Source organism: Perissodus microlepis, chromosome 16 (assembly GCF_051167445.1).
Source record: "Perissodus microlepis isolate ML-2025 ecotype Zambia chromosome 16, ASM5116744v1, whole genome shotgun sequence".
In the NCBI taxonomy this organism is placed as follows: domain Eukaryota; kingdom Metazoa; phylum Chordata; class Actinopteri; order Cichliformes; family Cichlidae; genus Perissodus; species Perissodus microlepis.
This window is the reverse complement of record NC_140476.1, coordinates 25559655-25577409: the sequence shown is the minus strand read 5'-3', so window position 1 is coordinate 25577409 and position 17755 is coordinate 25559655. Positions and strand designations below refer to the sequence as shown.

Here is a 17755-nt window from a genome sequence, read left to right as displayed (position 1 = left end):
AAAGGCTATTGATGTAGTGCACTTCACCGTGTTAGTAGTTTGGTAAATGAGAATTAGTTAGCTGAATGAGAAACTATCATCCAATTAATCAACCAGTCCATTCTAGATTAGGTTGACTAGTTTAGGGAAGAGAATTGTATCAGAGAAAGACAGATTTTGCTCTAATAGGCACAAACTGTAATATAATACATTTGTTTTCAAGTGCAATGGAACTGCACGGTTAGGATGAGCATATTTCCAGTCAGGTTCCTAAGCTTGAATCTCCAATGTTACACTCATCTCTGACAATTGTGATACTTATCAATGAAGTATACATCAATGAAGCATAAGGAAATCTCAGTTCAATCTGATTATCATGCTGGAAAACGGATAATTGCAGATAAACGAGGAGGAACAATTTAAAAATTGGTTTCAAAATTGCTTCCAAACTGCTCTGCTGTTTGGTGTTTGATGTGATCACACATTATCAACAGACCTGCATGCTGTGCAGATTTTCAAGGGAAATAAAAATCAGTAAGGTATTTTACATCCTCCCAATCATTGTTTCTATTATAGTGGAAATGAAAATACTTTTTAGGTGATAGCTGACGATGTAGGGTCTTTACCTCACAATACTAGGTGTCTTGAGGCAACTGTAGTTGTGATTTGGCACTATATAAATAAAACTGAATTGAATTGAATTGAATTAAATTTAGTGTCATTTCAATGTAAGAATATAAGAAACAGCTTTTCTTGAGTGGAAAGCATTTAGGTTGGCTGGCCAAAGTATTTAGGTGGGTGTTAAAGGCGGTATCTCCCAGGATGTCAATTCCTAAATGCCTGTTATAAAAACAGCTCACCAAATGGTCTATGATGTTAATTTAGTCATGTCATAATTACCCACACGTGTCATGTAGGACACCAGAGCTGATGGGTGGCACATCTGTTTTTTCCTCCTTCTTAAATTCCCTGAGTTTTTACATTTAAAACTGAATTCAAAAGTAAATCCATCCGCTTTTCTCAGCTTTGAAGTATTTTGGAAGTTTCAGTGTTAGAAAGCAAGTTTGTCCTTTTATGTTTTCCATGACTTTTACAGTTGCTTCCATTTTACACTAGAAGGTTTAACTAATTCATTTTAGGACTGCTTTGGTGTGGCCATGAAACAACATTTACCTCACAGCCAGTCACCGCTGTCTTCATGATGTAGTATACAAGTAACAATAGGCTACGTTCGGCCTTGTGCATTTCCAGAGACTCACTCTCGTGTTCTCTTCTGTGCCCTTTATCTCTCTATCCTGCTTTTTGGATCTTCCTCTCCTCCACCACCACCACACCGTCTCTTCTCTGCAGTCTCTTATCTTTGATGAGGTGGATCTGTCGGATGCCAGTGTTGCAGAGTCCAGCACTAAGAATGTCAACAACAGCTTCACAGTAAGTGTTGTTCGACAACACATGCACACACACACACACACTCAATACACACACCTACATTTTTGGTAATGACCAGTAGGAGGCGACTCCTCTGGTTGCAAAAAGAATTCCATCAGTAGCAAGATCTTTGAAAAAACTGTCCTCATGTCCCGTGGTCTATGATGAAAGCTACTGAGTTCACATCTTATTGAATAAGATATTCATTTTGTAAATGATGGTGCCTGTTATAGTGAAAGAGAATGGTGATTTATCATGGGACTCACATATCACCAACCTATGAGCATGCGGCACCCCTTGTTCAAATCCATCAGTCATTCATCACATCAGGTTTCAGAACACCTAGATGAAGGCAAAGAGTTCACAACAGGACTGTGCTAAGTAAACAATATTGGCACATTGCTTGCATCTTTTATGTACAGTCTATGTTTGGAGTGTGGTTATATGTGTTGATGGATGTATAGAATAAAGAGATCTGCTCATCTAAGTAACATGAGAAAAATGACTGAAGTCTTTTCTAACAAAAAACTAAAAACAAAACAAAATAATGAAAAAAAAACACTTCTCAATTTTTTGAGAAACATTTTGCAAAACATAGTGATGAAAAAAGGAGAAAATCTAAGCTTTTTTCACACCCCTTTAAAGACCTGTTTGTGGCCTAAGACTTGATTTTACAATTAATGTTAAATGAGGTAGTTTAGGGTTAGTAGGGTTTGGCACTTAGTTGAGAATCTTTATCTCATATTTAAGAAGTTTGGAAATGTTTTAATGTCAATAAATGTTTTCAAAGTTCAAAAAATGGAGCTGGCAGCAGTGACTGTTGGGAAATCTTTGGTAATAGAGAACAACTTTTAGCCAAAATATGAGAATTGCTCCTCCAAATGACGTCAAACTACGACTGTTTTTACACTGCATACCTGCCAACAAACGTTTCTCTCCTTTATTTTAAGACCATCTCTCAGGGACTTTCCATTTCCCACTGATGCAACACTGAAAAACACTGAAACATAGTGTAGTAGTATCGCCAGAATCAGTTTAAACATCACGGAAAACAGTGAAAGAAAGGATGTTGCAATCCAGTCTCCATACTTCTCCAAACTCCTTTACTTTGCAAATCTCATAGTTTTGAAACGTAAATGTTGGCAAGTTAAATTGTGCTCCATGACATCACACCAGCAAGATTTTATGAAGAATTTGTAAATGGTTGTCGAAACAGGAGAAGAGCACAGATGGATGCATATGTACGGATTGTCTGAATTATTAATAAGAAGATGATTGTTTCTTAACCTAGACTAACAGTCTTTGTGTATTTAGCTGGAAAGCTAGCTATCAGGGTTAAAATATTTGAACTTTTTTTAAGGGGAAGGGATCGGGCCAGGACAGGAACTACTCATGTCTGAGACATGGAGTACTAAAGGGGACTGGGAACAATTTGATAACTCATTTCTTTCCCTTAAAGGGCATGGGATATGCCCTTTAAGGGAAGTGATTCACCTGACAAGCTTTACACCTGAAAAGGTCAGTCTTAGTTATAAATAGAAAACATTAGCATAGATTGCTAATTAGCATTGCTCCTTGTGTTTTTGTCAAATGCCTCTCAACACGGCACATCCAAACAGGTGATGTGGTTGTGAATGGACGGCTGAAAAGAACAAGAAGCTGTGAGTGTGAGTGTGTGTGAATGAGAGTATTACAAGCAGCAAGGCTAAAAACAGAAAATAAAAGAGCTTGTGTCCTTTCTATAAATGTCTCTTCTCTCCTCGGTTGTTGCTATAATAAGAAACACAGAGGCGGAGGGGGTAGGCAGGAGAATGGTGCCCGGAGGAGAATACAGAGCTATTTTTAGCATCGGCTTGAAACGCTTCATTGGCTGGCTGGCAAAGCTTAAACCCCTGCCATATTCATAAATAAGATTATATGTGTGCAGTTGTGATAGGATGTAAAACGCTGCCTTATGAGCATCAGCATCCTATTAAGAAGGTGAGTGCAAGGAGGCAGAAAGAGAAGAGGAAGGAAGGAAGGAGAGAGGGGAGATAAAAATATAAAAAGGACTAAATACTGTGGAGATGTGAAGAAAGAGTGGAAAGAAGGTCCTGACAAAAAAATAAATAAAAAATGCTTTACACTTATTATTGATGGAGGATGACTGACTCAAGATGGAAAGGCAGAAGGAAATCCTGGAGTGATGTCACACCACTGCTGACTGCATCCGCACACATTCTCCCAGGGGAAAAGAGGGGGAAAAAACGGCAGCGAGAGAGAGATTGAGGCAAGAGCGAGCGCTGAGAGGAGGAGGAAGACGGAAGGGAGCGCAAGAACGGAGAAGAAATGAAAATAGGGTGGACCACAGTAGAGGGGCAGTGGAAGAAAAACCTAAAGGTAGTTCACCTGAAGCCGTAACACTCTTGACTTGTGGTTACGTGTGTCAACCCAGACACGGTCACACACACCAACAGGGGGAGACCAGGATTCATCAGACAGGTTGTGCAAGCACGACTTAGAGAGAGAAAGAGAGAGCGGTGCTGCAGAGGACGCACTGCAGGACTCTGACTGTGCAGTCTCTGTGTCCGTCTGTCTGTGTGGTCTCTTGTTGTTTTCTGTCTGTCAGTTGGTCCCCCGAGGATGAATGATGTTGCTGACGCCTTCTGTGCAGGTTGGTGCTAATTGGTTGAAAGGCTTGAAACATAATTGATTCGCTTCATCGTGCATGTTCGTGTAGGCGCTCTGCACATGACTCCTCGGTGTGCCTAATGTGCATGGTTGTATTTTAGCTGAGCGGACCTCTTAGAAACCTACCAGCAACATAAAGAAAAATGTTATGGTCACAAAAAACTGAGAAAAAGGAATATTTTTCACTTGCATTCTTATAAATTCTTCAGCTGTTTTTTTTTACAAATTGCCTTATTTGAATGAAAAGATTAATGCATGAAGGATATAGGAATAAAAAAGGATTAAAAAAAATCAAGAATGCATCCATCTGTGTATTTTTATGAGTGGTTATGCTCTAACACAGAGTTGTACAAGTGTATATGTTGGAATACACTTGTGTGTGTATATGTTTAGGTCTTTGTGGTGAATATGTGCTTGTGTGAATGTATAATGAGGCTGTCGTTGTCGCGCAGACAGGGAGCACCTTGAAGTCCACGTGAGGAAAGGCTCAACCCAACCCGAACCCACAAACTCATTCCATCCTCTGCAGGAACAGCCGCCTCTCACGCTGACTTACTCGTGCTTATTTGCTCGGCTCTCTTTTTAATGTTTCCTTTGAATCCATACGAGGAATCTTTAGGAAATTCACATTAGCTTAATTTTGGGTGTTTGCAGAATGTGAATTTAATCAGTTTATGCATTGGTCTGTGTTGTAGGGAGTGAGCAGCCTGATTTTCTACTGCGTTGTGTATGAAAGTGTCTAAAGCGTGACTTGTGTTCCAGATTATTGGGTCATTGTTGCTGATTACCTCTCTACCAAATGAAAATAGCTTACTAGAATCAGTTTCCTGGTGCAGAGTGGATGGTAGAAGCTGAACGATTTTGCCCTATAAGGCTGTAACTGCAGTAAAATGCAATTGTGTTGGAAGCTAAAGTTCATACCTAGAGAAATCATTTGCAGAACATTATAGACTTCTTATATTTTGTATTATTTACTCTCATGTATACGCTGTTACAATGATGGATGCTTATACTAAACTTGGCCAAAGTTTCAAATAATGAGGTCTGTGTATGTACAAGTCATATTTATGAGCCAGTAGCTCCAAGTTCTTTAAACACTTCATTTAGGAAATGTTTTCTACTCCTGGCCATAGAGAGAGGATATCACAAGTAGCAGCCTCTTGGGCTGAAAAAGAGACCAACACCAAGATTTTAAAAACTGCAGTTTATGGAGTGGTTGAGGCTGGCTACAAAAAGCAAGTCAGTCCCCACAGACTTCCATATGAAAATGTTAACATTAGAGTATTAACAAGCTTGTTACAGCCTGGTACAGGAAACGCCCCATTTCCTATCCCAAAATATAATTATCTGCTATGAGGTATAGGCTGGATGCTCATATTAAAGATGCAGACACAATTGAAAATGCACATATTGAAAATGCAGACACAATTTTAAACAATGAGGTTGGTGTATGTGTTTTGCAATATTTTGTTTAACAGGAATAGCCAGTCAAAGTAAGTAGAGATGAGAGTACCATGTTTTAGGCAGAAAATGAACAAGGCCCATTATAAGATAAATGAGGATTATTTTAAACAGTGAATCATCCAGGTTCCCTTTATAGAACCACTTCTTTTTGTCACATGATGACCAGTTAGTCAGTCAGAGGGATGCCAGGAACCATTTTTGGAAACAGCCATTCCCGTTTCCCCTGGCAACAAATCTTATCACTATCTGAAAGACACAGATACACACACAAATACACATACACACACATGGATATAGTACCAGCAGATAGAACAGATAGAAGATGATCTAAGACCAAAGAGATCAATTTTCCCATGTGCATCTGAGTGCACACTCCAGAGCACAAATGGACACCCATGCTCATGCTATTTTTTTCAGCTCCTGGGGGGTAATGAAGATGTATAGTGCTTAAAAGCATACAATATACTGTTGATTGAGCTTCCAAGACAAAAGTTATAGAGTCAGAGTTGCAGTGGGGAGAGAGAAGAGATTTTCTCTTGTTGAACATGCAGAATAATTTATAAATGGACGATTGATTCAGTCAAACATGCACTGCAAACAAACAAGCAAGCATGGGAATACACACCAAATGCTTTCAGTAATTTGGGTGTTTTCTCCACTTAAGAGGAGAGGAAGAATGCTAATGTCATTAACTTTATTACTGGGTGAGGGCAAGGAGAGGACAATATTCAACACGCGCAAAAACACATTAATGCAGATAAGCATGTTTGACAGAGCTGGTACGATTTTTCATCATGGCTTCATTTTTCAGAACATGTTGTTCAGTTCTCAGCAACCCCCCCCCCCCCCCCCCCTCCCTCCAAAAAAACAGATATTGACTCAAGGTCCTGAGACAGATTGATTACATGAGTGATTAAGCTGACTGATGAGGAAATGAGAGTCAGGGAGCTTTTACTCCACACTTTTATTAATTTGGACTGCAGCTTTCAGTTATTTTTTTTTTTTTTGCTTTACCAATTGTTGAATCTATAAAATGTCTATAAGTTGTATCTTTTAAAGTGTTTTAGATGGAACATGCTAACCTTAATAAAAATCCATCCATCCATTCTATTCCACTTATCCAGTTCAGGTGTTCCTCCCTTAATAAAAATAATAAAGAAAATAACCTGATTTTAACATCTTTGAATGAACTTTGTTTCACTAGCTTTTACATAATTTGTGAATTGCTAGAATTTATTCTGTTAAAATTAACATCTGCTAGTGTTCCAGTCAACTTGGCAACACATAACTTTGTTAACTTGACAATAACCACATTCAGTGTGAAAAATATTATGCTTCAGTTGAGCATTTAGCAGAACTGTTGGGCAGTGTTCTCGCCAGAAGGATTCCCACAGAAGAACATCTGTCAGAGCTAAAAACTATAAACAGAAAGAAGGCTTATTAGGAAACAGAAGGTAAAGGCTATGAACTATCCGAGTTGGGTTAAAATGCACATTTCTGAATTATTTTTTAAAATAAACGAAAAAAATAAAATAAACACAAAATAACATGCAGCAGCAAGTCATATTTTACTATTTACAAAAAAGGCGCTATTAAATGCAGTTCATGTCTAAGTTTGTCTGTTTTCAAATTTGTTTGTTGATGAAAGACCTAGAACGTGGGTTATTGTGAGTACTACTACCATTAAATTTAGAATTTCAGGATCATGTTTTTCATTCCAGACTGATTGATAGCAGGGGTATTAGAGTGCAGACTTTAGGAGCCTGGCATGGAAACATTCAGAGCTAATACAAATTCATCATAAATCTTCCATAGGCACCACTTAAAATTGATTGTAAGCCATCTCAAGCAATACAAAGTAATTCTTTTTTTTTTTTTTTACTTTTATTGCCAAAAGTAACAAGGCAATTCACAGCAACAACATAACCTGAGACCAAATCTGCAGTATATAATAGTGAGGATTATTCAAAAACTTAATTTCAAAGGAAAAACATACATACACATATACATATACATACATACCAATTCTTACATTCCTTAGCACAGATGTAACAGTGTTAAGGCCTGAGTGTCCTGTCAAGATATTTTATAATTGGAGCCCATTTTTCTCAAAGGTTGGCACTTTTAGTTGTAGTTGAGCTGTTATCCGTTCCATTGTATAGACATGTCTTGTTTTCAGAAGCCACTGGGCAACTGTGGGTGCTTCTGGTTTGAGCCAGTGAATTGTTATCATTTTTCTTGCAGTCATGAGGAGGAGATGTGGAGAAAGTGCTACTCATAGGAGAAACCATCAGGAAAGATATCCAACAAAAAGATCAGAGGATCCATTGGGAGGTTAACTGACAATATGTTCTGTATAATGTTCTTAACATCCATCCAGTACTGTTGTATGCAAACACAGTCCCAAAAGATATGCGTCTGGTCCCCCACAAACCCACAATTTCTCCAACATTTATCACTGACACTACTTTTGGATAAAAAGGTTTTCAGTGGAGTTCTAAAAAATCTTAATTTAACCTTCCAGTCGAATTCCTTCCACATTTGACTACCCACCCCTCTGTGGCAGCCACAGCAGACACTCTCCCACGTGGCATCATCCAAGTTCCATTTCCCATTGTTGTTTTATATGATAGGTATTATCAGACATGTCAATCAGCAGTTTCTGGTAAATCAAAGACACTTGGTTTTTCATTGTACCCGTCTTTTCAAGCAGTTTTATGAAATCGTTTTCTAACCCGATTGGTTCTCTTCTAATATTGTCCCAATTCTTATGCTTTGTAATGTAGTCCCTTAACTGGAAATATCTATAATGGTCCCCTGGAGATAAAGCATATTTGGCCCTTAGCTGGGCAAAACTTTTAAGAGCATTCTTTTCAAACAGCTGATTGACTGTAATCAATCCTTACTCTGCCTACCTCTCAAAACTCCGATCTGACAACGATGGAAGGAACTCAACATTTCCATTTATGGGAACAGCTCGAGACATGGTCAAATTCCCTTTTAGCATTTTTAACACTTGGTTCCAAATCTTTACAGTGTGCTTGACCCATTTTAATTTTTTTCTGTGATTGTGGGTTGAGAAATGGGAGACTCTGAAGGGAGATACCTGGTAATGAATACTCTTCCATAGATACCCACTGCGTTTCTGAATCATGAATAATCCAGGCAGCCATTGATTTTAATTGAGCTGCCCAGTAGTACATTCTGTAGTTAATACAAAGTAATTCTGTTTATCTTTTATTTAATTTATGTTATGATACAAGGTTCATGGAAACTCTGTTTTACACTTTGTTTCACTTGAGATTCATGCAATTTTAACATTTTTTTTCTGTGTCAGCATACTTGTGTTCAGGAGCGATTCTAGAATCAGAGCTTTGGGGGTCCTTGCACCCAGAGAGCTGCCCAGCCAGGCAAGATAAACTTTACTCGTCACGATGAGACTTCTTCCCTGTCTCTGTCAGTCCCTGCATCCTTAAATGTCTCCAGTTGTCCTGAGTTCCCTCTGACTGTCTCCTTGGTGCATTTAAACCCCTGTTCCTCCCTGTCCTCATCGTCTGTTGTCTTCATCTCCGTTATCAGTCATCATAATTTTACCATCTCTGTGCAAGTCTGCAAATTTCTTTATTAAATCATAAGATTCTTAAATTCATCAAGTCTCTCTGTGCCTGGGTCCTCGTCACAAAACATGACATCACTGTTTTGTACATTTTAACACAATTTAATCCCACATTTGTGAAAGAAAAGCAAAACACTTTTTTGAAAAGTCTGTAACAAAACCATCAAATCTGATAAAGGTTATTTAAATGCTGCTAAAGAGTACTACTGCCAAAGAAGAATGGATTGGAATTAAAAAAAAAAATACATATCCTAACCTTAATTACTGCAGGAGAATAATGAATGATGCTCATAGTGAGTAAAAAGTAAACTGAGTGCATTTTTTGGACAGAGATTCACTTTTAAAGTGTATGTATAATATAATACAGATACATAAAAAATACACTCCAAAAATAGAAGAGTCCTTGAAATGTACAAATGTACAAAATACTATTAAAAAATTAGAAAAATGGAGACACCTTGGCCTTTGGTACAATGTATACAATGTATACATTACATGGTTCAATATCGGCACATACACATATGACAAAATAACCAGTTTCTCTCATTACATTTCAAACAGGACAGTGGTAACAGCAGTAGGCTACGGACAATGTTAAGTTTTAGATTTTAAATAGGCTGTATAAATTTCAATGGGAGCAACAGGACGGTCAAATGTCGCTGATTTTACTACAGAGCAGGACAGATTGTAGGGTAGCAAACATTGTCGCAAAACACATTTTCAACACTGCAGGTTACCTGGGTGTAATGTTTTTCAGCTAAAAAGAAACATGGTCTGACTCCTACCTAATTATATAAAGAGTAACTGAAGGTTAAATGCAGCTAATATGTCCTGTTTTAAGCCAGGCTCTTACACCTCCGCTCCGCTGCGTCTCAGCCACCATCGCTCTGGCAGAAAGAGCACTAGAGCCAGAGCAGGGGAGAACCGAGCTGGAACAAACGATTTTGGGAGGGGGCGAGGGGGGGATATCTATACTTTTGTTGTTAAAATGTTCCATCTCAATTAAGTAATGTATGCTTTTTATATTTTTAGTAGTGTGTCCCACAAACAGCAAATATTGTCAAAAAAAGTAAGAAATCTTTGGGGGTGCTTTGATTCATTCCCAAAAATGGGCTAAAATCGCCCCTGCTTGTGTCCCATTAGAAAACAAAAACAACTGAAAGTGAAATTTATGAACCTCTTGAGACAAAGAGTAAGCTTTAACACAGTGAGTCACTGAAGACCGGTGTTATTGAACCTGTAATGCAACAGGTTCAGAAATGAAGTATAACAAATGCTACTTCCATTTTAGTAACAGTATTGCTAGGTGGCCTTTTCTGTGGGTATTCCAAGGTTGACAGCCTTTTGGAAATGGTGGTGGGGTTTCCATAGTTTGGACTTGTTTGTCCACCACATCCCACAGATGCTTGATTGGCGTGAGATCTGAGGAATTTGGAGGCCAAGTCAACACCTCCTCCTTCTGCTTTTCAAACTGTTCCTGAAACATTTTTGCTTTTCTTCATGATGCATTAGCCTACTGAAAAAGGCCACAGACGTCAGGCAATACCGCATCCATGAATGGGTGTACATGGTCTGCAACAATACTTAGGTAGGTGGTGTATGCCAAAGTGACATTCACAGGGATTACAGGACCCAAGGTTTCCCAGCAGAATATTTCCTAAAGCATCACATTGCCTCTGTCTGCTTGCATTCTTCCCATAGTGCATCCGGGTATGGTATGTAAAAAAAAAAACATGAGGCCACACTCATTCATTGCCCATTGTTGGGGCTTTCGGCAGTGGACAGCATGGGGTCAGCATGGACACCCTGACTGGTCTCCATCTCTAGTTACATACATTCCAACAAACTATGATGGACTGTGTACACCTTTCTATCAGAACCAGCATTAACTTTTTAGGCAGCTTTGAGCTAAAGTAGCTCATCTGTTGGATCTGACCACATGGGCCAGCCTTCACTCCCTCATCAATGAGCCTGACCACTGCAGAATTTTGACCCTTGTCAGACTCACATAAGGCATAAGGCTCAAATCCTTATGCGTCCCCATTTTCCTTGCTTCTAACACATAAACTTTGAGGACAAAATGTTCACCTGCTTTAATATATCCCAGCCAGTAACAGGTGCCATGATAAAGAGATAATCAGTGTTATTTATTTTACCTGTCAATGTTAGTAATGTTGCCCGATCGGTCGGTGTATAAACTTTCTTTAGCATGTTCAACTCAAAGTGACTTTCCTAGAGAACTGGAGAGTTAAAAGTGGGTATCATGTAAGCTTCGTCATGCCATCCATTTTTATATAACTCTGCTGCACTGCATGTGCATTCACACATGGTTGACCCTTAATATGTAATGAACATATTGTCACTGGGCAGTCAGCTGCTTTATAGGGTTTAGTAGCCTCCTATTAAAGTGTGTCTAATGAGAATAACTGACATCCTGATGTTTCATGTTTCTTTGTAGCTTAATGTGGAGATGCATGTGCGCATTAGTACTAAATAGCAATAGACTGCAAGCTGTGTTAAATTGTAAGAATTTGGTGTTTTTGTGAGGTAATTGATTAAACAGAAATTCATTTTGGTCTCACTGCTAAGCAAACTACAGTGGTGGTTAAGCTCAGTCGCATTCTTATGAGTCAGTCTGATAAGCATTTTAATAGTATTTGTGTTGAGTTGACTGCCCTATAAGTCCAACGAGATGTTTTTTTTCATTATGTAGTGTGTAGATTCAGCATGATGTTTAGGGTTATTGTCTTTTATTACTCAGTTCCTATTGAGCCACACTCACCCTGTAAATGCACTCCATGGTTCACTTGTTTTATATATCCAAAGCAATAAAATATAGAACCAAAAAAGTCTTAGTTTATCAGTTTAGGACATTTCATTTTGTAGCTTAAAGAAAGTATTGTTGTTATATAGGTAACGAAGTACATAAGTTTACCTCCACCAGAGCTTTGGCTATTTGAAACATGTTGATGCAAACCAGATGGTCAGCGAGCAACAGAAACCTTTCTACAGAAAGAAAGGCAGTGCAGCACCAGATGTATCATTAAAACCCTAAAATACACATACCCTAATAAACATTGCACACTATACACACACTTGCAGCCATAGTGACACAGGTTTGTTGTGCACCTGCTGTTTTCCACACCCTGTAATAGCCTACAGGTCCAAACAGGTCTGCAATCAGAAAGACAGAGGGGGAGTTAGGGGTAGTGTCTCACTCATTTTTTCTTTGATGGATGCATTTAGTCCAAAGGCTGTGTGGACTGCACTGTAACACATTTCTCATCTTATTGCTAAAAAGGATGCAATTTAAGAAAGGATTGGAGCTCCACAGCAGTGTATTGCTTACAAGTGGTGTGCATTTGAAATGGTGCATCAAAAATCAGGGAGAGAGAGAGAGGCTAATCAGCTGAAGTCTATGAATATTTGGAGACATTAATAAGTTAGAGGAAAAGCTGCAAAGCTATGTATTTTTCCTCGTGCAGTTTTTACACTGAACCTGGAAAGTATTCACAACACTTCACTTGTTCCATATTTTGTCATGGTACAGCCTTATTCCATCATTGTAAATAAATCAACCACCAGGAACCTTCATAGAGCTGGATGCCTGGCCAATCTGAGGGATCAGTGTAGAATAGCCCTAATCATGGAGGTGACAAAGCGCACAATAATAATGGAATGGATTTATATAGCGCTTTTCCAGGCACCAAAAGTGCTTTACAATGCTACTATTCATTCACTCTCAGGAAAGCTACAGTTGTAGCCACAGCTGCCCTGGGGCAGACTAACAGAAGCGAGGCTGCCATATCACATCATCGGCCCCTCTGTCCTTAGCCAAGGACATAACAACCAGGAGACAACAGAGAGCCCGGGGATCGAACCAGCGACCTTTCGGTTACAGATGCGCTTCCCAACCCCCTGAGCCACGGTCGCCCGCTTACGCTAGTGTTGCTTTGTGGAGAGACGAGAACCTTTCAGAAACACAACCATTTCTGTTGCACACCACCAATCAAACGTATATGAGTGGCAATATGGAAACTACTCCTAATGAAAAAGGTACATGAACAATGAAGCATGGTGGTGGCAGAATCATGCTGTAGGGATGTGTTTTGGCAGCAGGAATTGGGAGACTAGTCAAGGTTGAGGAAAAGATAAATACAGCTATATGTCTGTGTAGGTTCTTGGAAAGAAAGCAACCGGATTTCATTACATTTCATGAAGACAAGAGGTGAAACGTCTTTACGAAACTAAAAAAAATCCATAGCCAAGATAACAAAAGGTTTGGCTACGAAACCACGCTGTGATTGTCCTTGAGTGGCCCAGCCTGAACCCAGACGTGAACCTGATTGAACATCTCTGGAGAAATCTGAAAACAAGCTGATGCTCCCCATTCATTATTATTGAGCTTCTCAAAAAGACTTGAGGCTGTAATTGCTACCAAAGGTGCCTCAACAAAACGCTGAGCAAAGGCTTGGTATATACATGTAATATTTTTGTTTTTCATTTTTAATAAATTTGAAAGAATTTCACTTTGTCAATTTTCGGTATTGTGTGTAGAATTGTGAAGGCAAAAAAGGTGAAAAATGAATTTAATACATTTTGGAATAAGACTGTAAAATGATAAAATGTGGACCAAGTGATGTGTTGTGAATACATTCCAGATGCACTATATTATAGGCTGCTTCTTCTTAAATTATTGAAGAAGGGAACAGCGTAATAACTGACTGCTTGTGAACTATCCTTCCTAGGATTAGCTCCAGCAGAGCAAACTGCACCTAAAAATGTAACATGTGGATGAAAGCAGGTGTAAAATCTGAGGCTGTTTTATTAGACACAATGCGACACAGTGAGTCAGAGAGAGAGGGGAGGGAGTAATAAGACAGTGCTGTTTCTTCTGAGTAATGGATAATGAAAACACTTGATGATGGCAATGAAGAATGTAACAGTAAATTAAAATATGCATATGAGGTGACCTCAAAGAGAAGCACCAGAACAGAAGATAAAGACACCGTGGAGATGCAGACCTTTATTTATGTTCCTGACTTCCATTTCTGCATTTTTACAGTATGTGATTGCAAAATATAAGTGCATAGAATTGTATATGTATATCAAAAAGAGATTAATTATGTCTGCACTGTTTTGGTCAAAGTTAGTCTCCAGTAGATTTCTGTTCAGAATTCCTTAAGTGCCTTGTCTCCTCCCTATATAACATCTGTGTCAATGATCTTTTGTTTAAAGGCTAGTATTTCCTCACATATAGATTTCACTGACTAAGGTCCTTAACTGTATACAGAATACATCATTGGACTATTGTTCACACAAGTCTGAGCTGATAAAATAATGGACTGTATGTGTGACCGAAACGGTATGGAGCTCTTTCTAGACCGGAAGCAGCAACATGGAGCTTGGTCTGGGTAGCAGCTGGATGAAGGAAAAACATCACCTTCAATAAAATTTCAAAATATATGTTGCTTGATGACAGCAGATACTTTGCTGATACACATGAGCATAGCTAGAAGCAAAGAAAATCTTGTGGGTTTGGGTTTTTTTTTTTTTAAACAGCTTCTGAAATGCAAGAGTGTGATCATGACTGGATACCACTTCGGCATCTGATATACCTCGGACAGAGATCCTGCACCTGCTGCAAGAACACAAAGTGTTGCAATGAAACATTTTGCCATCATAAAAGACAGAAAATTATTTTCACATCTAAAAAAATTTTATTTTTCAGATTCACAGTACAGTTTAACTACAAGGTAGAGCATGTGAAGATATTATTGCATAGCAAAACATTATGCTACACAGTAAAGTATTAAATATGAAGTAAAACAAAGTATATACAAGGTGTAAAGACACCTTGTATATACTTTTCTGCATCTTTTCCCCTGCAATCTTTGTGTGTACCACAGAGCCATGGCTCAGTGGCTGAATGTCTGAGTCCCACATCAATGCAAGCTTCAAGCAATTTATAATTCTTAGCTTTTTTTTTTATGTATCGTAATTCACCACAAACTGTTTCTGAGAAAATGTTGGGGAACAAGAGCAAGAGCTCCTAAAACTAAAGTGACCATTCTTTGTGTTTATATGGATCTATCCTTCCTAATAACACTCCTTAGCCTAATTGTTTAGCATCTGTCTGTGTCCTATTGTGTTGTTAATCTCCCAGGTCATTTGGATGTTTTGTTTCACCATTTGTTAGTGTGTTAACCTCCTTGTTACCTGTTGGCGTTATGATTCCCAAGCTCTTTAAAAGCATGTGAAGCCAACATGAAAGTCATTTAAACCTAAATCCTTCCAATGGAATCGGAATCGGAAACCCAGTTGTCTCAGTCTGTGACCTCTTTCTTGGTGATTTGTAATTTTAGTTGCTAGTTTTCTGTCTCTTTCAACATAGCTTCATTTTCACTTTGTGAATTATGGGCCCATTTAGAGTGAAAAAGCTTTAGGATAGAGATACCTTGTGAGTAATAAGTTCCTACTAATGATGCACTAGTATTGCTTGTTTGTCACAGTTGGTTTTAAAAATCAAAGAAGAATGAATAAAACATTTAACTAGAGGCAGTATCAGACAAGTAATGCTGTGCCAATTTTGAAGTTATTGTGGCTATGATCATCTTATATATACAGTCTACAGATTTCACAAGCAGCTTCTCTGTAGACAGTATTTCAAATTTAGCTCTTTATTTTTACACTTTGTTTTCCACACTTGTCAAAAAAGCAGACTGGATAGCTCAATAAATGAATTACATGGTTTTAATTATTATCTCATTTGGTAATACAGTCCACTTAAAATATGGCATTTGTATTTAGTGACCTGCTTTAGACAAAGCATTTCTTGCAGCATTTCTTGCAGATAGAAAGCTAGTGGTTGTAGCAGTTTTAGTGCTGTGAGATTATCTTGTGTATGTGTGTGTGAGCAGTGCCTGTATTTAAACGCTCTCCTCTCACTAATGTAAATCAAGATAACACACTGTGGGAAAACAATGACTTGGAAAGAAATGGAGAGAAGGAAGAGATGAGTGAGCATAAATAAGTGATGGGCTGTTGAAAGGGTGCTGTTTGTCTGTAGGGTTATCTACAGGCACTGTCCTTTAAACACACGAACACACACACACACACATGCTCACAAGTAGAGGACGAGAGAGGAGGAGGCAACGGGAGAGAGAGAGGCTCTTTGCCTTTACTGAGGCTCTTTGCCTGTCAGCACAAATCTGCCTCAAAGCATCATGAAGAGCTGGGAAGAGACTTAACTGAAGAAGGTGTGAGTGAGCTAGAGTTAATGAGAGACAAAGAGAGTGTATGTATGTAAGAGAGAGAGAGAGAGCGAAGGAGAGAGAGAAAGAGGGAGGGGGGCTTCACATCCTTGCTCTCTCTTAAAGACCGAGCCGGTTGTTCTCCACTCAGAGGTACCGCAGGCTGAAGAGGAAAGAGCTGGAAACATTAAGCTCTGTTTCTCTTGCGCTTTCTCGCTGTTTAGCCACAGTATCTGTCTCACTCTCTCGTACCTCCTCCCCCCTTTGCCTCCAGGTGATCACTCCGTTCCGTAGACTCATCCTCTGTGCTGAGAACAGGAAAGAGATGGAGGACTGGATCAGCTCGCTCAAGTCCGTCCAGTCCAGAGAGCATTACGAGGTAAGGTCCAGTTCAACAGATTAAAGTGTGTGTGTCTGCGCGTGTGTGTTTGTGGAGGGGGGGGTTGTTTGGCAGTTTTGGGGATGGGATACATAGAAATACGGAGTTCAGATAGGGCTGCAGCACATGCATAAGCACGCCTCCACCCGCATGTTGTCACATGTTCGACACTGGGCAGAGTAACAGTAAGAAAAACTGTATTGGCACATCCTATTCTCCCAAGTGTTTTTTCTCCTTATGACTTTCTAACAGAGAACATACTCGGTAGATGCCTATTTGAAAGCTTTTTTTTTTTCACTTCAAGCCAGTATTTCTTGAAGAATCTAGAAAACATGTTACCAGCATCAAAACTGATCGTAACTGCTCAGCGTATTCCACTGTCAACAGAATATGTTAAGAAGACTAAATCCTGGCTGTGCACTGACAGCGAGGTGATGTGGCGAGCACAGGAAGAAAGCTGTGCTGCATTTTAATGCCTTTGATTTGAGAGGGAAATCTTATATAAGACCCCATCCCTCACCCCCTTACTGCACTGCAGTGCTGCAGCAACCCCAGAGCTCACACAACACAGGGAACACACATGTTCACACAAACACACGCACACACACAGACACACAAGCATGCGCACTCCTGCCAATATGTCCACACAGCAGCATTTAATTGCCGTATCCTTTTATGTGACACTGTTAAAGAATGCAAGTACCCCAGTTTGTAAGCACCTGTTACAGTTGTACTTGCAAAAAATTATATCCAGGACTGCGCCAACTACTGCAGATGCAACACCCACATGGGTACACTACACTGTGGCTCCACAGTAGGACCTCTCCATATACTAATGTGTAGAGGCATCCAGTTCATCTGACCTGGGTGTGTAGGTTTTTGTAAAACCTCTGAGCAGTCGTCACTCTAACAACTCTAAGGAAGTGGAGGCTCTCTCTCTCCTGCGGAGGCTCTTTTCTTATACCA

At 39.3% G+C, this 17755-nt stretch overlaps 1 protein-coding gene across 12 annotated transcripts in view; it reads left to right on the top strand.

The window, feature by feature from the left end:
- dgkh (diacylglycerol kinase, eta) overlaps positions 1-17755 on the top strand; it is an 85590-nt gene that overhangs the window by 28077 nt on the left and 39758 nt on the right. For 8 of the 12 annotated variants that reach the window (XM_084907743.1, XM_084907742.1, XM_084907739.1 and 5 more), the window contains 2 exons: positions 1330-1410; positions 16685-16789. In XM_084907743.1, the coding sequence (XP_084763869.1) occupies positions 1330-1410; positions 16685-16789 (186 nt within the window). The other 4 variants (XM_084907744.1, XM_084907745.1, XM_084907747.1 and 1 more) reach the window with 4 other exon arrangements.